General features: G+C 58.4%; 1 protein-coding gene across 1 annotated transcript; it reads right to left on the bottom strand.

Annotated features, from left to right (window-relative positions):
* Nucleotides 1-5,535: 5,535 nt before the first annotated feature.
* LOC132321559 (maestro heat-like repeat-containing protein family member 2B) lies at nucleotides 5,536-25,463 on the bottom strand. The gene is made up of 35 exons (XM_059835053.1): nucleotides 25,457-25,463; nucleotides 23,512-23,585; nucleotides 22,863-23,002; nucleotides 22,042-22,164; nucleotides 21,348-21,513; nucleotides 20,847-20,945; nucleotides 20,205-20,356; nucleotides 19,672-19,815; nucleotides 18,810-18,879; nucleotides 18,585-18,698; nucleotides 18,033-18,106; nucleotides 17,572-17,691; nucleotides 16,437-16,544; nucleotides 16,082-16,241; nucleotides 15,656-15,696; nucleotides 15,248-15,389; nucleotides 14,611-14,663; nucleotides 14,064-14,171; nucleotides 13,738-13,857; nucleotides 13,430-13,552; nucleotides 12,441-12,602; nucleotides 12,093-12,215; nucleotides 11,709-11,776; nucleotides 11,213-11,348; nucleotides 11,012-11,107; nucleotides 10,450-10,554; nucleotides 10,101-10,224; nucleotides 9,048-9,148; nucleotides 8,465-8,617; nucleotides 7,764-7,909; nucleotides 7,354-7,516; nucleotides 6,861-7,057; nucleotides 6,108-6,245; nucleotides 5,805-5,916; nucleotides 5,536-5,649 (listed from the first exon to the last, which is right to left on the bottom strand). Exons 2-35 carry the CDS (start codon nucleotides 23,525-23,527, stop codon nucleotides 5,611-5,613), a joined length of 3,936 nt encoding a protein of 1,311 aa, XP_059691036.1. The 5' UTR covers nucleotides 23,528-23,585; nucleotides 25,457-25,463; the 3' UTR covers nucleotides 5,536-5,610.
* Between the last annotated feature and the right edge of the window lie 1,030 nt (nucleotides 25,464-26,493).

The raw sequence follows: 26,493 nt of genomic DNA, 5'->3' as shown, positions 1-26,493 counted from the left end.
CATCATCAGCCTCAGGGCTTGTGGTCCTTGATGGAGGCCTAAGTGCTTGGGATAGCTTTAGTTGTGTGGTGCTTCTCATTCTGCTCCCAGCTTTTCCCATTAACGTTTGCTCTTTGGTTAATTTGTCTGTACAGTGTTTAGTAAACATTCTCCATTCAGAGCTCTGAGTCCCTTTTTTTTTTTTTTTTTTTTAAAGGCAGGTAAACTACATGTGCCTTTCTTTGAAACCCCATGAATAGCTCTGGAGTTTACCTTGGGGGCAGGGAAAATAGGGACCCTTTAGAGTAGAGAAGAGAATTTAATAGGGGAAGCACTTCAGTGATATGCTGCTTGTGAGGAGGAAAGTACCTGCTTCAACTTCTTTTGGTAGCTTCTGCACTGTTTAGCAATAACTACTTAAAAGACTGACTACTTCAGCAAAAGAAGAAGAAATCACTTCTGATTTCTGTGTCTGACTGAAAGAACTAACCTGAACATACAGAAAACTGATGTGAAGAGCCATTTTTGTCATTATTGGGTCATCAGTGGTGGCCTTTGTATAAATTGGATGATGAGGAGAAATGGCCCTTCAATGGAACCTTGAATTAGAATACCTTGTTGCAATTGATGTTGGTTTTGAGGGGGAGCCGGTACCGCGTTTCCCGGATGGGGGGGAAGCAGGGAAACGTCCCCGCGGCCTCCCCCGGCTGGGGAGGGAGCTGGAGCCCAAAAAACCGCTGTGACGAGGCCCGAGCGCGGTGCTGCGTGGTGTGTGCCCCAACCAGCGCCCAAGGGGGCCCCTCCCGCCTCAGCGGTGCTTCTCGGAGGCAGCAGCCCCGCTGCTCAGAATGACAGAGAAAGGGCAGACCCTGTCCTTGATTTTATTTTCTCAAGATGAAACCTATCAACCAAGCTTTAACACCTACAGATGATGGTTTTGTAACGGTAAGAGGAGCTACTGGCCAAAGTGAAAAGGGGTATTTTTTAAAAACCTCCTTAATTTAGATTGAGAAAACAACTGGGAATACACAAATTCTTATCTGTGCCTAACTCACCAAAACCTCTGTTGGGGTGAGACTTATTGGAACAACTAAAAGTGGAGACAAAATTTGACAAAGGAAAAGTAGAACTTCGAGTGGGGATGACCAGCTAATTGAACTTCTGAGTCTGGCCCTCAGAGATACTCCTGTTAGCTCAGAAGTACCTGAGGAAATCCAGAACCAAGTATATCCAGGGGTATGGGCCTCAGAAATACCAGGAAAAGCGAAAAATGCCTCCCCAGTAATGGTCAGGCTCAAATCAGGGGCGCGGCCTGTAAGAATTAAGCAATATCCCCTCAGAACTGAAGGTAGGGAAGGAATCCGACCAGTAATCAACCGATTATCAAATAGAGTAAGAACAGAGGAGGGGATAGAGGGTCTTCAGTGGCTGCAGTTTTGATCAGTTTTCTTCCCAGGGGCGCTGGTGCTTTGTGGGCAGAAAACTCTCCCTGGAAGTCCTCCTCCTGAAAGGTCTGTTATGCACTGTACCTCCCACCTAATTTTTGATCTTTCTTTAATAAACCTTTTTTGTTGTTGTTGTTTGGGGTGTTTCCCCCCTCTCCAGGATGTGATATGCCTCTGTTTTGGAGAAAAGCAAGTAAAAGAGCAGAAGCTGGGACAGGACTAGGTAAGTCGGAGGAGTGGTAGAATATCATGGGCAAAAGCGCATTTGGATTTTGGTCTGCTCCGAAATTTTCGTACTGGCCTTCCAACTCGCTTGTTACTAATGTGGAGGTGATTGTGAATGAAGAGAGGAGGGGAGAGACAAAGGAGTGGAGGGAGCGAGGAAGGGCTCAGGGGATTTGCAACACCTCGTGCTGCATTAATCCATTCAGCAGGAGATCCTCCCCACTGCTCCCGGAGCTGTAATGTGCCGCTCCTCTAGTGTCAGAAGGGGTGACTTGCCAGTGACACTGGAGCTGTCACTCCTCGCCCCTGACTTCATAATTCCCTTGGAAGCCAGGGCTACAGCCTCTCTCTTAAGAACGTGTGTTAGAGGTGCGAGTGCACAGGGGCAGCAACGTGAACGGCGGGCAGTGCGAACAGGCAACGTCTCAGTCCATGGACAGGGAACTTGTTATTCCTGTCTTCTGGTGACGGGATGTCGTGGGCTTTAGCATCTTGCAGAAGGTTGTTCTTGAGAGGATGAGAAACAGGGAAGTGCTCGTCCGTCTTCCTAAGGTGCGGCATTGGGGAGGCACAGTTGGGCTCCCAGCGTGTGGGAGAATCTGCTTTCATACTAATTAGTTAGTATGTATTAAAATGAATTTGTCCTATCCTGCCCATGTGAAACCAAAGTGGGGCTGGTCCCTGTGTGGAGCTGCTCCAGGCAATGCTGAGGCAGCCTAGTGACTTCATCCCCAAGGCTTTTCCTTATTTACCTTTTTGGTTCAGACTTCCCACCTTGTTTCCTGAAGTTTAAGACCCATCCCGAGACCGTGTTGCCGTAACTGTGGTTTGAAGAATACCCAGTGTTCTTGCAAGTGGTTGCAGAAATTGCTGAAGTGATGTCCAGCTTCCTCATTCAGGGCTGTTCTGGATGGAGTAGAAGGGGTGGAAAATTATGATTCCTGTCCTGGAGTTTTCCTGGGGAAGGTTTCCCAAACCCCACATGTTAAGGTTGAAAATTTTCACGGTGGAAATTCATTTACAAATGATCTGGTTCTCCTGAAATCAGAGCGCTCTGTGTTATGCCTCAGTTTTGATGTTTTTCAACGTTGGTGAGTCACTACAACGTTAAAGACATATTTTGGTTTGTGGCACACTTGCTTCCCTCTCAGGCTTTCCCCTCCTGACCCCAGGCTGTACTTTCCTCCCTGTTAACCACCTGCGTGAGGGTCCCTGCGGCAGTGTCCGAGGGAAAGGCTGTGCGGGTTTGTGTGTTGCAAGCCCTGCGGCTGGCCTGGCCCACAGCGGTGGGTCTGAGCCAAAAGTCTATTTTTCGTAAGGCGATGGAGGTGATTTGGGAAAAAAACTCCACTTGTTCATGAGACTTGATATGAAATTTTTCAAGGTGTTTCAGGAAAGGAAGTAATTTGAGTTGGAGCTAGTGTCAAGTATTTCTGATTGGTGAAAGTCTAATGATTTTCTCTCAAATATAAAACTTTCCTCCCAGAAAAAGCTTAAGCTTTGCAGAATATAAAATCTCTGTCAGGAAGATCTTACCAGTTGGTAATCTGCTCCTGCGCTGTGCGTATACACCCTCGTAGCACAGATCAGTTTATTCTATCATTCTGCATCTGCTCGTTGAGCGTTATAATCTCTGTCCAAGAGTAATTGAGCGTGCGTTTGCAAGATAAGCGTAAGTGACAGTATCACATTTGTGACAGCAAATAACCCTGTCTTGGCCCTATTGCTGGGAGATGGGCCTGTTTGCAGGGAGATGTAATTTGAAATGGCAGACACTGTGCTTCAGAACAGGAGTGGTGCATGGTGGAAATGGAGGCAAGCTTTGTTTACTTCTTCATTTCTAAGCCCTGCAGCTGAGTTCCTACCTTAGAGATGGCAATTCCGGTCGCAGCAACAATGCGGCACAAGGTTCTTGTTCTGGAGGTGCAGCGAGGTCAGTAAGGGACCCAGCCGAGGAGCCTGTCCGGCCGTCTGGGCCGTCTTTCCCCAGCTGACGGCAGGGTCGTGGCCTTTGACAGATGTGGAGTTGTTGTCGTTGGCAATCAATACCTCCTCTGCTCAACGTGTGAGGAGCAGCCAGCCTGCCTCTGTTACGATCTCAGGTGGAGCGGGTCTTTGCAGCCGAGCGGCCGTGCTGTAAATGCAGCTCTACCTCCTGCCCGGTCTGTCTGGCCATGTTCTGGTCTGGGGCAGGAGCCTCAGTTCACATCTGGGGGGTTTGGGCAGCTGGGTGCAGGCTTTCTGTCCTGGCTTTGGGTGAGACGTGCTGTGCCGTTGGTTTCAGCCACTCTGTTTTAGTGTCTTGGAGGCTGCACCCCCACGAGCCAGCCCCGTTCAAGAGCAAACGTGTGCAGGTCCGTGCATCTGGACTCTGCTCTCCTCGCCTGTCCTCTTGCAGTGTGGAGGAAGGTTACTTTAATAAAGTGAGAAGCCTCTTCCATGGCTTAGTCTGCTCCTCTCTGGTTACGCCCAGGGATGATCTCCAGGGACTCCACTCTGCAGGGACCTCTCTCCCCATGTCTCTGGCTTCTTGGTCCTTTGCTTTCTTTCAGGAGATGCAGCTGAACCAAGGCGTCTGGTCCGTGCGAGCGGCAAGTCAGGGGGAAATAGGAGTTACCGGCAGGGCTGAGAAGCTCTGTGGGGTTGGGAGGAGGCTCAGACCATTTGAGGGCAGCGCAAAGCCCGATGTGCAGGGAGCCAGGGCTCACACGTGCCTCAGACTGACCTGCAGCAGTGGGGCAGGACAGGGGTCCCTCTGAGCCCCCCTCATACAAATGCCTGCTGCTGGAGAAGGTCCAGCTCAGTCGCTTGCCCCGTGCCTGGCACGCTCACCTCCCAGGACTACCAGAGCCCTCAGCACTGCTGGTGCCCAGGGAAACCCCCAGCACCTCGGCCCTTGCTAGTGCCCCCTCCACAGCAGGACCCTCCCCAGGCCTGGTGTTCCACCCAGTCAGGGGCTTGACTCCCTCTTCCAGCTCCAGCCCCACCTCTGTCAAGGAACGTGACTGTGCAAGGCAGGAGCACGTGTTTGAGCAATCTTTGCAGGGTCTTCAGTTAGGAACACAGGGATGGTGGGACCCCCGGGACAGGGGACCAGAGGCTTACATGGGCTCACAGCGGGGCCAGGGTGCCCAGCAGCCTGAGGGATGAAACTGCATCTCTGCTGGTGGGCTCCCTGTGTGGAGCTGCCCCTGCCCCACACAGATGTGCCCAGGCCCGCCGGGGCTGGGGACCAGCACCAGTGGGGCCTGTGTTGGTGGGCAGGGGTCCGATGGGCCAGCCAGAGCCCTCTGCTACACTCTGTCCCTCTGCTCAGCCCCTGAGCCATAGCTGACCCTTTAAGATCCCCCCGACATTCCCTACTTGTCCCCCAGTGCCACCCTTCTGCCCCCTGACCACAGCCCTCTAAACTGCTGTGCCTCCCTTGGTTCTCCCCACCCATCCTCCAGTGCCCCCTACTCCCCCCAGTGCCCCCCTTTTCCCCTGATACCCCCCCACTCTGTCCCTGGGCAAGTGCTGTGGGGGGGCCCAGCATGGCAGGACACCGGGGAGGGCAAAGCCTGCTGTGGTGGTATGGTCAGGGTGTTCCCTGGGCTGTTCCCTGCACCAGCCCTTGCTGGTGCCAGAGGTGGTCGTGCCGTGGTGGGAGGGGTGGCAAGGGGATCCCCATGGGCAGTGGGAGGGCACGGCAAGGCCCCAGGACCCCATGGGGAGACCCCTGCTCTGGGGTCTGTCCCAGCATGACTGCGTTGTGCCCAGCCCATGAAGATCCAGGAGGGGCCATGCAGCTGGCAGCCCCCAGCCTCGGTGTCACCCACATGTGGTCCCGCCAAGCACAAGGGTGCCATCGGGGGAAAAAAGATACACTGCCCTTTAGGCATCTTGTGCTGAGCTTTATTTAATTAACTCCTTGGTGCTGGCTGGGGACAGGTATCGTGGAGAGACTCCTCTAGTGCCTGCTTCACTCGCGGGTCCTTGTTGTGCTGCAGTCCCAAGAGAGCTGGAAGGACACAGGCAGTGCTGTGGGGACCTGGTCCTGGCCAGGCGCTCCCCTGTCTGCTCCGCTCCAGGGATCTTCCCACAAAAACAGACGTCCCAAGGAGCCGGATCTCACTAAAACCCTCTGAACCCTTCCTTCCCCACCCCCTGCCTTACCTCAGCAAAGAAGGCTGTAGCTGTCACCCGCAGCTTAACTGAGCAGGAATCCAGCCATGGGAAGAGGGTCTGCTTCAGACAGGGTGATAGAAGCCCAGCATGGACCAGGACGCTGCGCAAGGGAGCACAAGCGAGGGACACACAGTTACCCAGGAAGGCCAGGTTGCCAAAATTCATGTACACCAATGCAGATACTATTCTTCAGCTCAGGATGGCTTCCCAGGCATGCTGGAAGGGTCCTGCAGGCACTTCCCTGGGCACAGCCCCGCAGGAGGCAGCCACGTGCATCCCTGGGGCTCTTACCTGGTCAGGAGACGCACCCCATCAGAATGGGTCAGGGGGTCTTCAAGGAGAGCCCACGCTGCCCGATTCATGAGCAGCCGCATCCACTTCTCTGCCATGCATTTGCCTAGCACCAACTCTAAAGCCATAAGGAAAACCCTGGCAAAAGAAACAAAACACAAACCCAGTCAAAACACAGTCAAACAAAACAAGAAAAAAATCAAAACAGCAGCAGCACCACAAAACCAAAGAAAGATCAAATCACTGCAGTTTAGGGGAAGATTTCTCTTTAGCAGAGCTAAATACCCCGGGAATGATGCTTCGTAGACTGCAGCTAACGACACTGGCATTTTCATCATGCCCCAAACCCACTGAAGCAGAAGAAACTCCACGCCCCTGGACTGACTCCATGCTAGAGAATCAAGGCAACACCTAATACCTCTTCCCACCAGCATTTTGTGAAGAATGATGCCATTGCCCGCAAGAGTCACGCTCCCCCCCGGTGGGGGTCCGCTGAGGGAGTGCAAAGCTATGGTGCATGCAAGGGTATGCAGAAGGCAAGATGACAGCCGTCCACAGCACGAGCTGCCTCAGACCTTCCTGCCTGGGAGTTGGAGTTTCCCCATGAAGGAGCAGAAGTAAACCCAACCACGACGAGCAGTTTGCTCATCTAGGAAGCGGGGCAGGCAAAGCCCTCCCTCAACCCCACAAAGGCACGTGCCTTGGCGAGGGGAACCGAAGCCAGCCCCTCCATCTGCCCCTTCGGCTCCTTACCTGCACGGCTTCTCCTCAAGCACCTGGCCCTTGAGGAACAGTTGTCTTCCGCCTTCTCCCAGGGGGGAAAGCAGCCGCTCCTCGCCCAGGGTTTCACTGGCCCACCTCAGGAGGCTGGGAAGGAGGTGGGGAAGCAGCTGCCTGAGCTCCTCTGTGCTCCTCAGGGCAAGCACCACTTCGGAGATGGCACGGGTGATCTGCAGAGAACCGTGACCAAGAAGCCCCTCTTCAGGCAAGGCCTTTTCCCACCAGCCTGGTTCCCCTGCCTGCCTGGGGCAGGGGGGTTACTGTCCGCAATTGTCACTTCTGCGACAGCCTTGTGGCTCAGGAGCACAACACTGTCCCAGCTCCCCACACTGCTTGAGGCTGGCCCAGCACAGCGCCCTGGGAGTCTCCAGGGGCATCTGCAAAGGGCACCTGACTCCCCCTTTTCCGAAGCAGGAGTTACAAAGCAGATGCAAAGCTACAGAAACGTGTCTGCCATTGAACGTACCATCAAAGTCTCCAGAGCAGTCTCATGGTTGTGCCACTCACAAGCGGAGGAGTTGGTCCCCAGGCAGTTGTTTCGTGCTCTGTTTAGTTTCTCCACTAAGCACCTCAGGACCTGAATCCCAATGGTGCTTCTCCCCAGGCTCCTCCACAGCTCCACCACGTCACTGCAAGGGAACAGATGTTCACCCCTGAGCCCGTATCTTCGCAGTCCTGCAGTGCCCTCAAACCTTCTCCTCCTCTGCAATGGGGCTTACAACGCCCCAGTCACGGCAGAGACACAAGCACACAGTCTTGCAACACTCAAGACAGCTCAGGCAGAAAAAAGACCTGCTTCTTAACTGGGCCACCCCAGTGCACGCAAGCTGTGGGGTCTCTGTTTGACTACAGTGGGGAAGTGGCTGGTGCACGTACCTGTCCATGGGCAGACCTTTCCGGAGGAGACTGCTGATGACGGGCTCCTGGTGAAAGTGGGCGAGGAGAAACACGGCCCAGAGCAGGAAGGGCCTGTGGGTGCTCTGCCGCATGTAGGTGCAAAGGGTCTTCAGGATTTTTGGCACCTGAATGGAAATGGAGGAGAAAGAAGGGCTCGGTGCATCCTTTACCCCCTCCTGCGGGGCCCAGACACAGTCATTCAGCACAGGACCAGTGCCTGCTCCCGTGACACAGGGTCCAGACCTAGCTTGAAACCTCACCCCTTCCACCCTGCCTGGCCCTGGCTCACGTCTGGAGCTGGGTGTGCTCTTGGCAACTGCGCACACGTACGCACACATGCACGTGCTCACACGCACAGACTCAGTCACTGCATGTGCCTGGGCCCAACCGTACGAGCAGCTGCGTGCCCTTGTGCACACAGAGGACACGGGCACGTTTCACACCCAACGCTTGAAGAACTCTCCCCACATGTGTGTAGCGATGCAAGAGCAAAACCAAACACGCTCTTTGAGACCCTGAAGTCGCCTTGCAGGGCCTCTGCAAGGGCACCTGACTCCTTCAGCAGCCCCTTGGCTCGACACACAGGTGGCATTTCTTGAGCCTGTGCCAACTGCACAGGGTGTCGTTAAACAGCCAACAGGAGCAAAGACAAAGTCAAATGGGAAAAAGGTCGCCTTTACCTCCTGGACTATTTCTTTCCTGCATTCCACCAGGAAGATGAACACCCACTTCCATAGTGGCTTCACACACGTGGGTGTGACGTGCAGCAAGCTGGGCAGGACCGCAGTCAGAAAGTCTGTAGCCTGCGCTGGAGGGATGCACTTGCAAACAGCCTGGAGAGAAGTCAGGAACAAGAGAGACCACGTCACAGCTCTGCTCCAGCAATTCAGAATGGAAAGGAAACTTGACAGAACTGTTAGTTCGGCAGTCGTGCAGGGGGCAATCACTTTTTCCTCCTGCTATGCATACAGTGCTGTTTACATCTGATGCAGCTACCCGATTGGGAAGTGTCGCCCCCCATGTTGTTTGCTTATTATGTACCAAATTTGTATTCTGACAAGAGCAATCACACACGCACACATATACGGTATCTGCTCCAGCATGCCTGAAGGACAGTCTTGTCTCAAAGCCTCCTGCTACTTGCTAACAACAGCCATCCTGGACAGCTTGCTCTGGACACAGCGAGGGACGCTGGAGGGGAGCAGGGAGACGTGCAGGAGCCCAGGAGCTGGGCCCCCACCCCGCTCTTTTGGGGCCAGTTACCTTTGCTATTTTGGCGCAGGTCTGCACGGTGTCTGGGCTGTTCAGCTCCTCACCAAGGCACCTGATCTCATCTGCCTGAGGCACCACCTCCATGGTCCTGGCTGGAACAAACACCAGGAGAAAAGGGGAGTCACGCCCACAGAAAGGCAACCTCTGGCCCTAGATACTGCTAAAGGAGAACCCAGGGGGTGGCAGTGAAAGCCACAGGGAAACCCAGGGCCCTCCTGAACTCGGTGCAGCAGGATTTCCCGAGCCCGATAAATGGCTGACAAATCCCGGGCTGGAAAGAGCCCTCTTCCTCCTTGAACCATTTGTTGGGGCTTCAGGGTTTCAGCAGCTACTGGCCTCTGATCCCAGCAGCTGTGTCCCCTGTTCCCACACAGGCCACCATTGTCTCTGGGAGGCAGGAAACCTCCCCGTGACTGCCTCAGCACAGGCAGACCCTGCTGCCTGAAGAGGAAACGGTTCAAACACAACCCTTTGCGGCACGCCCCGGGCCTGCAGTTCAGATCCCTCTTCCCTGCCCAGTTTGCTCTGGGCAGCAAATTGGTTTCCTCTCTTGTGCTCAGCAGGAGAGTTCTTCCCTGGCGGCGATGAGTTTGGATAGTTTGCCTGGGGAGCTGCCTGTCTCTCCAGGCTCAAGGCAGGGAGCAAGGGGGAAGGCACCCTCTGGAATGTCAGGGGCCTCATCCGAGCGAGTTGTCTGACCACCCTCTGTCTCTCCTGGAACATGGAGGGGGGCAGACATGGAGGGGGACAGTCCCCAGCATTGGTGGCAATGTCCTGCTCTCAGACAGCAGTGGGGGATGGCCCTGACCAACCGCACACATGCGCTGCGGAGGTGGGACTCAGCGACCCTCTCCCAGGGATCCTTCCTGACATGTCCAGGGAGGCAGAGGGCTAACAGGGTGGGGGCACAAAACCAGCCAAGCACGTTGCCTCCCGCTTCCCTCCTGGGGACAGGGCCTGGCCCTGCAGGATCCCAGTGGTGCCAGGCCGGGAAGGGAGGGAGGATCAGGCTGAGCAAGGCTGGGAAGCGCCCACTCTCCTTACCTTGCATTTGGAGAAGGTAGCCAAGGCAGACCCATGCCCTCTGGCGGGACGTGGCCAGGCAGTCGCTGGTCAGAGTCGCCAGCAATCCCACCAGGGAGCCGAACCGCTTGCAAGGACGTCCTCTCTGCAGGGCAGAGCAGCAGGAAAAGGGTCGCAGGCAGCCCCAGCACCCGCTCGCCTCTATCGCCCATCCTGCTCCCTGAGCAGCGACCGGGCAGAGGGGCAGGCAGAAGGGCTGCCCCGTAATCCCTGGAGCCCCAAAACCCAGCACCCAGTTGGGCAGGGCTCCCTTCTGGGGCCATGAATGGTGGGAAAAGGGCGCCAGGGCACGCGGGGGGGCTCTACTCACCATGAGCTCGAATCGCTCCTTGCAAGCTCCCAGCACGTGGGTGCAAACCTGCAGGGCTCTCTCCCGCTCCCATTCTTTGGCTGAGGTGAGCCAGCCCTTCAGGACCTGAGGCAGGGTGCATCTCTCTCACAACAGGCATCTTTCTCTCCCTGAGATCCCTCTCCAACTCCCTCCTTCTCTGGCCCCTTCCCAGTGCCCCACCGAGCACTGGCACTGCTGCCTCCACTGCCTCGCTCCCTCCAGCCGCCTCTGCCCTGAGCCTGCTGTTGCTACCCTGCCAGCATCTCCCCACTCCAGCCTTCCTCCAGGCTGCTCTCAGCCAGCTCAGGGCTGGCTCTGGGCTTTCCCTCCAACAGGGCCCACTGCTCTGCCTGGCCTGAGGCTGCAGTGGCCGGGCGCTCCCGTCCCCCAGCTCAGCCCCTGGCCCCGGCCAGACGCACAGCCTCAGAGTGAGGAGCCAAAGCCCCACTTTCCCGTAGCAAAGGTATCCAACTCCTAACACCCTCTAAGGTCTCCACTCTCTGCCCTGCAACACTTTCCCTCTTGCCGCACGGCTACTCACATGGACCACGTCATCAAAGCAGGCAGAGGTCACCTCTGCCTCCAGAAAGGTTTCTAGGAGATGGCCCAGATCTTCCACGCATCTCCTGTGCAGGAGCTGAAAGCAGGAAAGCAGAGCTGAGGTTCTGCATCATGGGGGCTGCCGGGGCGCACTGAGGTGGGATCCTGACCCAGGGGTGGGCAGGCACTGGCCAGTGGGTACCTGCATGTTCACAGCTGCCCTCACTGTCTTCCTGCCCTTTTTCATCCGCTCCTTGGAAGGACAGGACAAGACAGTCTGGCAGCACACTGCCAGCAGCTTGTGATTTTCCTCCCGCCTCAGAGGTGGCCTCAGCTTGCTGGCCAGATGAAAAAGGAAGAGAAAACACAAAGGAGATTTACTGTCTCCAGAGTGGCTCAAACCACATCTGGGTTCCTCCTAATCGAGGGCCCCAAATCCAACACCCCCGCCCATGCCAGCGAGCACTGCCTTCAGCGCCAGCAATTCCTGCCTCCTCCCAGGCAGCAGGCAAACCCCTGCCCCCAGGTTAAGGAACCCCGGGGGCTCCCTTCCTGTGGGAGACACCCGACATGGGGGACACCCTCCCACTCCACAGCCCCAGCAGCTCCCGGCCCCATGCTCAAGGCCACTGGGGCTGCCCCAGCCAGCTGGGATGGGGCACACTGGGAGTCCCCACAGCCCGGGGAACAGATCTCACCTCAACTCCTCCAGGGCCTGGAACACTCCATACACCAGGGAGTCCCAGGGCTCCCCCTTGATCCAGTCCTGCAAGTCCCAGAGAGAGAAGCACAGAGTTGGCAGGGGCACGGGACGGCCCTCCCGCCTCCCCTGGGGACACGTTCTGCTGCCAGGCCTGGGCAGACACTGCCCCGGCACCCCCACGCATCCCCAAAGGCACCGCAGGAGGGCCCCTGCTCCCCAACCACAGCCACCCAGCACCAGCACTCAAGAGCCCCACCAGCTCCGGACACAGCTCCAGGAGCTCACGTGAAGCCCAGAGACCATCGTGCCTCTGGGGTAAGGAGTCCGATGGCACAGCCCAAAACTCCCCCGTGCGACCGCCCCGGCTACAGGCACTCACCAGCAAGGTCCACGTTGCCTCCTGCTTTAAGGACAGCTCAAAGCTGCCGCAGTTGCCCACAGCCTGGATGGCACAGCTGACCTCGGTGATGCTCTGCACCAGGGCGAGCTTGAGCTGCAAGTCCTGAGGCCAAAGAGAGCAAAGCACCCCTTCAACTCTTTGAAGGGCTGAGAGGTGGAAGAAGAGCATGGGCAGGGGAAACCCATGGGGGGCTGGATCTGGATGTTGAGGACAAACCCTTCCTTGGGAGATCTTTAGAAAGGGACCGTCCACCTCAGTGCACCCCAGCCCCAAGGGCTGGAGCTGGGACACCCAGGCATCCCTGCCCTGTGTGCCCCATGCTCCTACCCTCTGTTTAGCTCTGGAGAGCCGCAGGATGTTGCCCACGATTTCTTTATCCACGCGGGTGAGCAGCTGCTCCTTGGGGGCACGCAGTGCAATGCCGCTGTAGGTGCGCATCAGAGCAGCACGAATGGCCTGGGCGCTCTCCATCTTCTGCCACTGCTGGACCTGTGTCAACAGAGATGCCCTGAGAGGTCAGCCCCGGGACTCTGGCAGGCTCCTGCGGCAGGCCCTGCCCTGCACCCTCACCAGCTCCTTGTTTCCCTGGGCACCTCCCAGCAGCTCCCCAAGCCACTCCTCGAGCTGCGAGTTCCAAGGCCAGAAGTTGTTCCCATCCCACAGCTTGGGATCTCGCATGGGGATGGGGACGAGGGGCAGCCAGCATCGCACACACTGCTGGCTCTTTTACCACTGATTTGAGAGGTCGGGGAGCTGCCTGGAACCTTTCTGTGGAAAGGTATCTGACAGAGCCTGTCACGGTCCTGCTCAGACACGCAGCCCGTGCTCGTCAGGGGTGCAGATGAGCCCACTCTGCTCACCTCCCCAGGCCAGGCTGCACCGCTCTCTCTGTAGGGCCCTGCCCTGCCCTGAAAGGCTTCCCCACAGCCCCCAGGTGGGGAGCAGAGCCAGTGAGACTTCACCAGGCTCCTGCTCTTGGCCCTCAGCTTTGGGGAAGGGTCAGAGTGTCACACCGTGCCCACCCCCTTGTCGCCAGCTCCTGCTGAAGTTAAGTCAGGGGCAAGGTGGCTGCAAGCAAGCAACCGCTGCAGCTGCCCCAGCTGGGTGGCTCTGATCCACCCGGTGTCAAACCCCCTCCTCTCCAAAGACACCTCAGGGGCCCCAATGTCAGGACGTCCCCTCTGAAACAGAGGTCTTGGCTAGCTCTTACACGAATGCTTATCTAAAGGCAGCTGCCACAACTTGGCTGCTGCAGGTGTAGAAGTGAAAGAAGGCCAAAAAAGGAAAGCCAAACAGGGAAACCCTGGCTCCTTTACCTTCCAGCCCATGGAAGTCTGATAAAACCAGCCTCTGGTGAAAGCGGTGGAGAACATGTTCACCGTGTCCAAGACCAGATGGAAGTGGCTCTCAGCCGTGTGGGACACAACAGAAATCATTCCCTGCAACCACAGAGAAACAGGGAGTTGGCTCCAGCACAGGCACTCGGCCATGGCCAGCAACAACGGCCAGGCAGGACATTGCGGCAAGGGGGAAATGGCAGCATGGAGGAAATAGAGGTCTAGAGCAGCCCTGCCTCTCCCCCAGGAACAGGCAGGGGATGCGCAGGACAGGAACATCACCTCACCTGGGCTTCAGACAGCTGCACAGGGTTTGTCTCCTGCAGGAACCTCAGCACCTGCCCTTGGACGTGTCTGAGATCCTGACAAGCTGCCAGCACTGTCCCAAGGGCCTTGTACAGGAAAAGCTGCAAGAGAAGAGGCCACGTCCGAGATGTGGTCACGGCCCGACCTGTCAGGAAAGGTCTGGCCCCAGACAGACCCGACCACCCCTGGTGGTAGCCAGCCACTGGAGTAGCCCAGGGAGGTGCATTTTGGGGGCAAGAGAAGGGGAAGCAATGAAAACCGCCTGCGTGGGCAGAGCCCCAGCCCTGGCGCGGGGCAGGAGACACACCTTCTCCCAGGAGCCGGGGGCAGAGCTGCCCAGCTGCTGGCTCAGCTCCTGGCTCAGGCCCATGGTCCAGGCCCTGTCCTCGATGGGCTCCAGTGACGCTCGCAGGAACTGTGGGGAACAGAGAGGAAGCGAGTGTTCCCCTGCCCTTGGCCAGGATGCTTTCTACGCTCGCATGTCCCGGGACACTGCTGAGGGGAGCTACTGGGAACGGCAGACTCTTCCCCTGCCCCACCCAGCCCTCTTTTCACCAGCCTCCCTCTTCCCCTAACACCTCAGGCGAGACCCTCCCGGCATGCCAGACATAGAGGAGGCGGCAGTGCTAAGGCGTGTGCCACAGCGATAGAGGGCATTAGCCATCAGCCGTGGCACGTGCGCAGACAGCAGCTCCTCTGAGCGGGCAGGCACCTACTGCGGGGGGAGGCACAGGGCACTCAGGAGGTGCCCCCACCTCCTGCTGCCTACACAGGCAGCCCCGAGCTTCCTCCCACAACTTTGTCTGTTCCCTCTTCTCCCCCTCTATTTGTGACACCCCCCAAGGATGCTGTACCTTGAGCACACGATGCTCCCACTCTGCAGAGTCCAGGGACCTCTTGGTTTTCCCTAGAAAGCAAGAGGAAGCAAAAGCCCTCGCTGCTATTTAAGCTCACACCAAAGACGAGCCCTGTGGTCTCCTCTGCGGTCAGACCTCCCAACATTCCCAGGCCATCAGGCTAGAAAGGGCCTACAAGCACCTACACCAAAGCCCTTGTGAGGCCAAAGACACAGGAGGGATCCCAGGAACATTTGTCAGGGCCACTGATTTGCAGCTCTTCTCCCAGGCTATTGCCAAGGACAGCTGCTGCAAACCTGGCCTGGCCTGGCAACTTGGTTCTCCAAAGCCAGGGGCTGCACCCCCTCCAGGAGCACCAGTCCTGTCCCTTCCCCAAACACCGTCCCGGCCAGGACATGGGGGTGCCGCCAAGACCTGCCCTCCAAAAGGACATCAACAGCCCCATCCATCCCCTGGGCCAAATCGACACTGGGGGACGGCTGCCCCCAGCCTCAGCTTTGGCTCCCTGGAAGGGGAAAGGCTGCAGAGCAAGTGCTGGGGAACTGGGGACAATTCTCCTCCGTCACGCTGGGAAGCTGCATTTTCCTGACCCCCTTCCCTCCCCCCAGCCTCTCCCTCCCCACCCGCACTTTACCTTCCAAGTACTGCAGCAGGAGGGGGATCTCGGTAGCCCACACCACCCCCAAGGCTCGGTGTATCCTGCCATGCAGGGCCTGCAGCAGCTGCAAGGCAGCGACTGCACGTTCGCCGCTCTTGTGAGGAGCTGCTGCCACCACCTAGGCGAGGGCAGGAGAGAAGGGTCACTCCTGCCACCAGAGCTGCAGTTTTTCCCGGGAGGGAGGGAGGGAGCTCGATGCCGCTCCTGCACCCGGGCTGCTGCTAGCCCCAAGAAAGGAGTGGGATACCGGACAGGCCCAGGCAGTCTCAGGCACACTGCCTCCTCCTTGGGGGATCCCGGCACGGGCCTCAACAGCATCTCTGCCCTGGGCTCCCCCACCACCCCTGGCCAGAAAAGCTCTTTCCCCCGGGCCCCACTACTCACCAGCAGCCGAGCCAGCAGGGCCTGGGGAGCCGGCAGCCGGGCTGTGGGGAGGAAGAAAGGCTGGGTGAGCCAACAAGCCCCCTCCGTGCCCTGCCCATCGCGCCTCCGATGCCCCACACAGGGCTGAGGGCTGAGAGCAGCTGTGCTGCCACAGCGCTGACCCGGGAGAAATCCCCAGGGCTGCCCAGCACGGGACGAAGGCAGCTCCAGCATGGCCAGGAACAAGCCCCGGCTCGCCAGGGGAGTGCTGCGAGCAGGAGAGGCAGGCCTCTGCGCTGGGCAAGGGGCAATGCAGGGCAGAGCCCCTCGTGCCCAGCAGCAGAGCCTGGCTCCGCCCTTTGGTTCTCCCAGGCTTCTGCTGAGGGCTGGCAGGGTGCATGTAGACACAGACTGGCCAAGCCCCTGGCTGAACCCATTAGCTTCTACCTCGCTCCTGGGAGTCCACGGCGTCAGGCTCCTCCTCGTCTTCTTCACACCCTGTGCTCTCCCGTCTCTCAACTAGGGCTCGGAGACAGCGGGAGAGCGGGATCAGCATGCCGCTGTACTGGGCTGGCACTACGTACTGCAGCAACCTCGGCCACAGGAGCTGCAGAGAAGAACCGGGCAATTCACCACATCAGCATTTCTATTCAGCTCAAAGACAAAAGTGACAGTCTGCTTTTCCCTGAGCCTTGTGTGCTTCAGCACATGTGAGGGGAGAGGTTCACAGCATGGGGAAGCATGAACAAAAATGTCCTGAAGGCAAGAAGTGGCCACAGCAGCAGGGCACAGGGTGACTTACTTTGGTCATCCCTCTCAGAGAGACGTCCAGCGAGCCCAGGATATCCACACACAGGGCTCGAAGAGCTCCTTCCTCCGGTGTTACCCAGGCAAAAAGGCCTCCTGCCACCTGTAAGACAGAGTTGGCAAAACCCCTGTTACTCTCAGCTCCCGACCGACAAGGCTCAGGCATGGCCTCACCAGTGCTCCTGCGCCAACCTCCCAGGAGCACTGACCTCCTGAAGGAGGACAAAAATGGCCAGACCCAGCTCGGGAACCACTTCCCAGACCCTGGGAAGGACTAGGAAGCCTGGGAGCAGAAAGAGACACTGCTTGTCTGCACGGTCCCCCAGGGCCCAAATGCTGCTGGCGTGCCATGGTGAGGAACGTGCCCTTCAGCAGGGCTGTGCTCGATGCCAGCCCTGGCAGCAGCACGCCCAGCCCGACAGATGTGGAGGAGAAGCTGGCTCTTTCCTTTGCCCTGCTCCCAAAGCAGAGCCTCCCCGAGCCCTGGAGCAAAGCAACACCCACAGATCCCCTGGTTGGAGGGAGGCTCTAGCCAGAGGGAAGATCCTCAGCAAGTCAGCAAAAGGCTCAGCCATGCCCATCCTTCATCTCCTGGGCACCCAGCTGGAAACACTCACCAAAGGGACTGCCAGACGGCCTGTCCCCTTGCCAGAAGGGATGCGGGTCCCCAGACTGCTATTGGATGGGCAGGGCATGCTTTGGAGGGCCAGAGTATGAGAACACCACAGAAAGATCCTCTAGCCAGGCCCATCTGGCTGCAGTGGCTGTGTTTTGCTGATTGTCTGTGAGCACTTAAGGATGGAGGATGTCCTGTCCCTAGAAGACCCCTCCCTTTGCAAGGCAGCTTTGCTGAAGGTGTCTGTGGGCACAGCTCAGCCTGTGGGGTGCGCAGGCAGCCCCACAGTCCCAGGTGGCACGCCTGGGTGCAAACCCTCATCATTCACTGACGTCTCCACCAACATCAGCACACACACACACACAAGGAACAGCCATTTGCAGGTCATTCCAATGGCAGCGCCGGCGCTGATGGCCCTGCAGCGTGGAGCTCTCCATGCTCAAGGATGCCTGCAGAAGCTCTCAGCACAGGCCAGGCACTGCTGGAAGCCCCAGGTGTCTCGCTCTGCCCTTACCAGTCTGCCTGAGGTCCGGCTGAACTCACTGAAGATGTGCCCCACCACATCCCATGCCCAGCAGCTCTGGGAGCCGGAGCTGAGCAGCTCCCGGATGAACTCCAGAACTGCCCTCCGCACCTGCCAGGGGAGAGCGTGGTTACGGTCCTCCTGTTCAAAACCCAAAGGGAAGCCGCCTTTGCTTGGGGGCAGCCTTTGTGGCTCGCGGAGAGATGACAAGCGCATGGCAGAAGCTTTCGCTCCGGCCATCAGGGCTGGGCTTTAGCACCAGGCTGGACGGGCATTTGCCCCACAGAGCACAGCGACCTCCCCGCTCCACTCTGCCAGCTCTCCCCGGGGACGAGCCATCACCCACTGCCTGGGCAATGTGCCGGCACTTCCCCAGGCACCCCAGCTCTGCCCTGAGGGAAAGGCTTCCTCTGCCTCCCCTGGTGGCACTGTCCCTTCCCAAACCAGCTCACCTGGGCACTGGGGTCGTTGCACACTGACCCCATGGCCTCCATCACCTGGGGCAGCTTCTCTCTCACTGCAGGTGCTGGAAGAGATATGGAGAGGTGTGCATTGAGGCAGAGCCCCAATGGCAGAAGCTTCCAAGTTTTTCGCACACCAACGGGACAGAAAAATGGGGCCTGACTCTGACTTCACAGGAGGCAGCGGCATAGCCAGAGCGACTCCATTTCTAGAGGCACAGCTGTTTTATAGGGACTGAAAGCTATGGTAATATGGTAACACAGAGCACGTGAGAAATGACTTGGGTACAAGCAGCTCCTGTGCACCAGCCCACCCGCCCACCCACCAGCCTGCCCGTGTTACTGAGCTTGGAGCATCATCCCTGGTGTGCACCATTTCTAACTGCTGGAGGAGAGCTCGAGCCCTGTCGCAGGGCGTCAGCTCGGCTGGGGGACCCGCTCTTTGCAGCTCCTTTTGGGTGCAGGTGCACCGCTTTCAGCCCGTTCCTGCTCTCAGCCCAGCAGCCCCAACCCCTGCCTTCTGTCCCTGCCCATGGCACTGACCGTCAGAGTGGGCCAGCGCTCCCAGCAGGCCCAGGGCTGCCACGCGACCGGCCTTGCTCCCACCGCTCTCCGGGGAGTGCAGAAACATGCCCGTCTCCTCAGGGCATATTCGTGCTGCAGGGAAGAAATCGCATTCTGCACTAGCAGGCAGCTGCCTCTGACTGCCGAGGACAGGGAGAGAGCCGCCACAGCACGACGGGGGATCGCCCAGTCTCCTCTCCTTACCCTGCAGCGCGATGCAGCGGGGAAGTTCTGCCTTAGGGGCCAGGCCAGGCTCTTTGGTCACGTCAGGGAGCTGTGGGAACAAGGTCTGTTTTAAAGAAATCTGCATCAGCATTGAGGGGGACTGAAAAGAGAGGGTGCTCTCTGCCCTCCTCTCCCAGAGTCCTGCTGCGACTTGGCTGAGAGGGAAATCACTGTGGGAACAGGGCTGCCCCTCAGGCCCATTCCGAACAGCCAGGATCAGGCCTCCTGCAGCCTTAAGGAACCTACGTGGCACCTGTCTCACAAATCCTGGCGTGTTCCTGGCCTGCAGGAAGGTCTGTGAGACAACGGGGGAGGAAGAGGAGGCTAAAGCTACCTAAAGGCACATCTGGGAGAAGGGGAGTCCCTAACAGCAGCTCCCAGGGAAAACCACAAACCCTCCTGGATGGGGCTTCTTGTTTGCCCTCCCCTCAGAGCAGCATCGGCAGGGTCTCTTTCCTCTGAACAGAGCCCGCTGTTGACAACTCCGTTTCCCAGCACTTCCCACTCATCAGACCTCAGCCCTCACTGGACGGGACTGGACACAGCCCTGGGCATTAGGGCAAAGCTCTTCCCACACACAGAGCCCTACAGAGATGGCAATGCCTCCCTTCCTGAGAAGACAAGCCCCGGGGACTCTTGCCTCCCTTCTGGCCCCTCCCCGCATTTCTCTTTTCTTGCCCAAAGAGTGCGGGGAAGTCTCAGGCCTCCTCTGCTCTCCCCCTCCCTGTTCCTTCTCTAAGGCCTTCCCAGCTCCTCCTGGCACCCCACAGCTCCCCAGTGCCTCGTGGCACTCGCGCAGACCCACCCCAGCAGCCACGCCGGGCCCTGCGCAACACCTCACCTTGTTGACCCGGGAGGTGTCTCGGACCTCCTGAGATTGGTGCAGCAGCCAGAGGAGCTGCTCCCAGGCATGCTCGCAGTGCTGCTCCTCACGCAGCAGGACCTCCATCATGGCAGCCACCGCCCTGAGCACAGCCTGCTTGTCCTGAAGAGGGAAGGGAGAGGCTCTGCTTGGAGGGCTGAAGGTCTGCCTAGCACTCAGCATCGCCTGCACACCAGTCTGCCCTTCCCACTGGGAGGGGTTTCCCTTTCCCTTCTGCCCTGCAGCAGAAGGGCTCACTCCAGAGGAGAGAGAGCAGTTCCCCACGCTCGCACCCCAGCCCTCCCTGCAGAAAGGCCCCAGGACTCAGCTGCTTCCTGCCAGAGAGCCTCCAGCCCCAGGCACAGTGACAGCAGGCTCCCGGCCTGGGATGCTTTCTCATTCAGACCGCTCCCTCCCCTCACCCCTCTGCTCGCACCCCACCAGCCACAGACAGACCCACCAACGTGGACATCCCTGCTGTGGCCCCAGGTGTGGAAAGCAGCACTTCTTACCTCTTCTTCCTCGCAGCCCAGCCAATTTACCAGCGCGTAACGGAAGACTGGGTAAATGTCTTCACAGAGCTGCGCTTCCCCGTTGCGAGGGAAGGGGCATTGCTCCTGGCTGCCGAAGTATGTATTGACCCCTTTTGACCATTGCTCCAGAACTGCACCAGGAGAAAGGGAAGGGCAGCACGTGAGAGTCTGCAGCAGGGACGGTACCTTGCACCCTCACCCAAGCCTGCTCTAAGGACGGTCCCAGGCTCGGCAGGGCTCAGCCCAGGACCAGATCTGCATCTGAGGCCAAGCTGTGCCCTTGAGGTGTCTGGTTTCAAACAGCCCACTGTTTCTCTCCTCCTCCCCATCCTTTTCCTCCTCAATGGCCTGTTCCCCTCCAGTATTTCCCAGGGGAAACAGGGGAACAGAAGCCATGGGAAGGCACTCAGGAGTTCCCCTGTGCATCACCGTCGCGTCCTACCCACAGAAACCTCCGGGGCTTCTCCCGCTCCTTCTGCACACTCACAGCTGTTTGGGATCGCCAAGGCCTGACCTCGCTGTGGGCTGACACCTGCCATGTTCCCTCTGAGATCACAGGGAGGCATCAAAGGCCACCCCAGCCCCTGACCCTGGGACCCCAGCTAAGGAGGGGACACTCACCACTGCAGACGGCGCGCAGGATCCGGCCACTCCCCACCCGGCTCAGCATGGCACGCAGGGCAAGCAGCGTCATTCCCACGAAGGGGATGCACCGCAGGGCTGCAGAGAAGGCAGGGACAGAGGGACCGAGAGGGTCAGTGAGAGACACGGGAGACCGGGGTCGATCCCTGGCAAGGCTGGGGCTGCTGGGCCATGTGGGACATGCCAGAGGGTGTGGGGAGGGCTGCCTTCCCCAAGGGGGACACAGGAAAGTCCTTTAGGGAAATGGGGAGGACAGTGCGGGGCAGAGACCCTGCGGGTTTGTCTCCAGTGGGTTCCCACCCTCCAGGAACCAGGACTGGGCTAGTAAGGCAGAGCTGCCGGCCAGCCCTGGCATAGAGCAAGGAGGCATGGCGACTTCATAGCCCCCCAGTTCAACACAGAGCCTTCAGGAAGGGGGAGGGTGCTTTCTCCCCGTTATCACAGACCCCTACCCAAACCAAGAGGCCCAGGGTGCCGTACCGTAGCTGCGGGCCATTTTGCCCAAGGTGAGGAGCACGATCTCATCAGGGACCTTCCCCATGGCCTTCAGGTGGCTCTGGAGCTCAGACATGACAAAGTGGAAGCGGGAGCGGGCCAGAGCCACCAGGACGTCGCTAGCAGCCATCTTCACATCATCTGTCACACCCTGAAAAAGTGCCACAAGTTAAACACTCCCGAGAAAAAGGCTGAGGCACTCGGACAGGCTGAACGCCCCTGCCTCACCTGCAAGACCCCTTGGGGCAGTTTGCTCAGACCGGGCGCCTGCTGCCTCTTGTACCCTGGGGTAGGCGAGCAGCTCCCCGGTGAGACGCGGGAGGCTTTTCCCTAGCACAGCCCTGTGCTGCTGCCTTCTCTCCCTCTCTGCAGAGATGCCAGGAACAAACTGTCACAGACTCAAGGACCCCCTGGGGCCTCTTCACGGGGCTGCTGGGCTCCCAGGGCTGTTCCTCAAGTGAGCTTGAACCCAGCTCTCACTCAGTTAGAAACAGCCCCGCGTCCACCTCTCTGCACTACTCTCTGCATCTCCTCTTCAAATTCCCTATAAGGAGGAGTCCCCTTCGGACCTCCACTGGGTCTGAATAGTTGAGGAACATCTCTGTGCTGCTCTGGATTTCCCCAAAAACCAGGGCCAGAGGCAGGCTGCTTTGGCGGCCTTGAAAGAGAACAAGCTCACCTGGGCTGCTCGCATGTCACTGGACACCTCTGCTATCAGGCGGTTCACGACACCGCTCTGCAAACTGCCATCGTCTCCTTGCAAGAAGCTCTCCAGCTCCCGGTATGTCTCCACTCGGTCACCCTGGGGACAGACCACACATAGGAGTGATGGGACTTGCTTTGCCCTCGTTGCCAGGGACCCACGAGAGAGACCTACTGCCCCCCAAATCATCTCTCTGCCATGGGCACGAGGTACGAGCTGCAGGCATCGGTCAGGACAGCCATGGGGAACGGCAAGATCTTCCACAGCACCTCTGACACTACCAGAGAGCCAGACAGGGAGGTTGATTCCACCAGGGTAAAGGGCCATGCGGGAGCCTAGGAAGTCGGTCCTGAGGATGGGGGATGGTGGAGGTCAGACGGACAGTGCCAGGCGAGGAAGGGGAAGATGTGGGAATGAGACCAGTCCCTGAGGAGGGGGAGCCATGAACTCCCTGCACCTTGGGGCACAGTGTCGCTCCCCTCGCACAGGCAGGAGCCCAGGCGCTGGGACAGTTCTGGAACCAAAGCTAAGGTGGGGCCTTGAGCACTTGGGCAAAGGTGCTGGAGAGATGCTGGGATTTATGCCAGAGGCTTTGCCTTGTCCAGGAGAGCACTGCAAGCTCCCAGGGAAAGGAGGGAGGGAGCAGTGGCATTAGTCCAGCTGGAGCAGCAGGATCGGCGCTTGGGGACGAAGCGCCTGCAGGAGGGCAGAGATGCCATCACGCGAGATCCCCCTCTGCCACGGCACCTGGGGAAGTCAAGGGCTTGGAGGGGAGCCCTCGAGCCCCCTTGTCTCACCTCACGGTCTTGCAGCCGCTTTAGCAGAGAAGCCCCACTAGCCACAAAGGTAGTGACGGCTTCAGGGACAGCCTTCTTTGCCCTGCCTCCATCCTCAGGATGTGCAGGTCTGGACTGAGAACCAAAGCACGGGCAGAGAGCTGGAAGAAAAGAAAGAAATGGTTTTGCTGGCTGCAGGGCTTTGCACCAGGGAGGGGGGAGGATCTTCCCAGCCCCTCCCAGCACTAACAGCCCGTGCTGGGCTGTACTGGCAAGAGGGCAGTCAGTGGGACGAGGGAAGGGAGTCTTCCCCTCACTGCGGCACTGGGAAGACCGCACTGGGAATACCACACTGGGGGACTGGATCCATTCTGGGCTCCCAGTGACAGAATGGCAGCAATGCGCTAGAGCGAGTCCAGCATGGGGGCCCCGAGCTGGGCGGGACATGGACATGGGACCCTGCAAGGAGGTGCTGGGAGGGCTGGGGCTGGGCAGCCCCGACAAGAGTTGGCCGGGCCAGGTCGTCTTTGAGCAGTCCCCAGATGCCCCACGGAGGGCAGGGAGAGGATGGAGCCAGAGCCCTCTCGGAGGTGCCTGGCAGCAGGATGAGAGGTGACGGCGACGCAGGCCCCAGCAGGCATCAGCCCCCAGCCCCCCACCACCGCCTCACCTCTGAGTGCTCTCATCCTCCTCAGGGCAGCAGGATCCCCCAGATGGACGCACTGCTCTCTCTGGGTCCTCCTCCTGCGAACGCCATGAGAAACTGGGGCAGCACCAGCCCCTTGGGAAGATATAGAGCCTGCCCACTGTGACACCCGTGCGGGGCGCGGCGCCTCACAGAGGGCTGCTGTGACACAGGGACACGTGCTGGGGACATGCCGTGGGGCGGGGACCAGACACGCAGCACCCTGCGGATCCCCACACGCCCCGAAATGCAGGATTTCCCCATTCTCCATCACTTGAACTCACTCATGGTCCTCGAACAGTTCTAGCAAGGACCTTCTCCCGAGAGCCCTTCCCAGCCCCGTCCCCGATCCACGTCCCCCTCCAGGGACCCGAGGCCACCGGAGCAGTTTGTGCCACCGCTCACAGCCGCACGGCGTTACTCAGCCATCTGGCAAAGCCTCGCTGGCACCCAGGGCCTGAGAGCATCAGGCCACAAGCCTCCAGTAAACACACACGGCAAAGTTTCTCCCCATTTTCCCATTTTCAGCCCAGAACATCAGCGCTGATGGGGGGCCCCAGCCCAGCCTGTCTGGGCCCTCGGGGCACAGCTGCTCCTGGCCCATCCCGCCCTGCGGGCCGTGCTGGGCCTTCTCAGGGGAAGGCGCGGGCCCTCGCCCTGAGACCTCGCAGCACGAACAGGCGGAAGGTGCCCAGCCCAGCCCCGGTCGGGCGCCCTCCTGCTCCCTCCCTCAGTGCCAGTGTCACCGAAATCGGGAATGAAACCCCTTCACACTGGTCTATTAAAGAGCAGGCATTACTTCATTCGGCACCGGGTGCGTGGGGGATCTCTCCAGCCAGCATGCACCCCGGGCTGAAATCATGACAGGGATTTAAAACAGGTGACAATGTTAGTTACGCCTACTGCTCCTACCCCTTAACTAACTATTGGTTAGTACCTTTCTTACTTCATCTTACAGATACAGTTCCAATTCCCTACGCATGCCCAGAGGGGAGGGGGCTTATTTGGGTTGGGGGCGTTTTCTAGCTAGGAGGTGTGGGTTTCACACGACAATGAGGCAGGTCAGCCTTAAAACAGTTTTCGCACTCTATTCTATTTTCCTAGACTTCGACCTTGTGGTAATCCTTACTGTTAGTTAGTGGAGACAGTTTTTAGCTGTAATTTTATGTCTACATACCAGGTGCACGCATTACAAAGTATCTTCTTCACATTATTTCCATTCCTTTTACACTACTTTGACCCTGCGTTTCGGGATGTTCTGTAACACCAGCACCAGGCCGAGCCACTGACTGCGGGGGCCTGGGGTTGCGGCCGTCAGCTCCTGCTGAGGCGTAGGAGCCCCCAGGTGCGGGGGGGCCTGGCTCTCAGCCTGCGGAGAAGTGGCCTCACCCTCAGCCTGCGGAGAAGTGGCCTGTGGAGAGGGTCCAGGTCGGGCCGGTGCCCTCCCCTGCCCCAGCCTTACTTTCAGGGGCGCAGCGTGATGCTGTGTGGTTACGCACGGGTGGGCCGGGAGCGGCGAGGGGCTTCTGCAAGTAGGTTCCCAAGAGCTCAGTTACTGTGTTGCTCCTCTTCCATACTGCCCCTTCTGCCTTCCGTGCAGCGGATCAGCCTGGGGCTGAGTCAGGTGGGGCGAGACCTTGGCTGTCCCAAACAGGTATTCCCCCCTCGGGGCAAGACGTCTTGGTGCCAGGCCTCTGCAAAGGGAGGACAGACTCTGGGTTGGAAAGGGCAGAGCCAGCCATCAGAGGGGTCCCTCTCTCTCCAGCCAGGTCCCCCGCAAGCCCCTCTCCGGCATCAGGGAGCTCCAGTCCAACGCCAGGCTCCAAAACCTGCTTCTGTCTCACGAGGAGTGTCAGAGAAGTCCCCTCTTCCCCGCCCCGGGCTGGCCCTGCAGCCGAGGGAAGCACCTTCCCTGTTTGGAGGTACTTACCAGGGCGGCTGCCGCTGCAGCTCTTGCTGCTGCCTGTTGGTCTCAGTGACGTGCTTGAATATGTCCCAGCCTGCTTGATGCAGCTCCAGCCTTTCCAGGACCCGGACCGCTCCTGGAGAAAGGTGGCTGCAACAGCAGGAAAAAGTCATCCCTCAGCTTCTGCTGGAGACCCCTTCTGCCTCCACGCCCGTCCGGCCTCTGCACCCACCCACTCCTCCGTCCACCCACACTTTCGCCCCGTGGTGAGTTTTAGGCCTTGGCTGTGGGGGGAACCCTGGTCATGCCCATGTTAGGAGGAATTAGGTACACTTGCTTACTCTTTTATTACATGAGCAACAAATCACACACACACACAGAATCACAGAATCACCAAGGTTGGAAAAGACCTGTAAGATCATCAACTCCAACCATCAACAAAAAGAAAAACAAACAAACAAAAAAACCCAACACACATCACACACCGCCATGCCCACTAAGCCATGTCCCGCAATGCCACGTCCACACGTTCCTTGAACACCTCCAGTGAGGGTGACTCCACCACTTCCCCGGGCAGTTTATTCCAGTGTGTCACCATTCTCACAGTAAAGACATTTTTCCTAATGTAGATGAACAGCAGAAAAGCTTTGGAGAAAAGCACTTCTTCAAATCTGTTATAAAGCTGTTGTCTTCAAAAGCTACATACTTATTGGGAAGAGTTGAAGAGATGATTTAAAGGGAATATGTGAGGGAGAAAAAATAGTCTGTCAAGACTTATACCTCCTGTGCTTTCTGCTGATTGTTGTATAGTGTGCAGCACTACATCAGTGATGACACCATGACACTGTGGTGCACTGTGCTGCAACTGGGGAAGAGCAGTCCCTGGGCACTGCAGACGGTTTTCCTATGCAGGATTATTACTGTGTTTGGATATGGTGTGGTTATGTGAGTAGGGAAAGAAATACCATTTCAGTGTGGTACAGCCAGGGATGGAGGGAAAAGGAACGAGGATCAGGGCAGGTCGCTCATGTGGGGATGAGGCAGTGGTTTGTTTGGGGGCT

This window comes from Gavia stellata, unplaced genomic scaffold (assembly GCF_030936135.1).
Source record: "Gavia stellata isolate bGavSte3 unplaced genomic scaffold, bGavSte3.hap2 HAP2_SCAFFOLD_91, whole genome shotgun sequence".
Taxonomy (NCBI): domain Eukaryota; kingdom Metazoa; phylum Chordata; class Aves; order Gaviiformes; family Gaviidae; genus Gavia; species Gavia stellata.
The sequence above is the reverse complement of the archived record's forward strand: the minus strand, read 5'-3'. Positions and strand labels throughout refer to the sequence as shown.

What these genes read in the sequence shown, in the direction of transcription:
- LOC132321559 (XM_059835053.1), bottom strand. An exon ending in AGACTTCCATGGGCTGGAAG is followed by an intron (nt 12,603 to 13,429) that starts GTAAAGGAGCCA and finishes CTGTTGACACAG; the next exon opens with GTCCAGCAGTGGCAGAAGAT. An exon ending in CAGGCCCTGGAGGAGTTGAG is followed by an intron (nt 11,349 to 11,708) that starts GTGAGATCTGTT and finishes TCATCTGGCCAG; the next exon opens with CAAGCTGAGGCCACCTCTGA.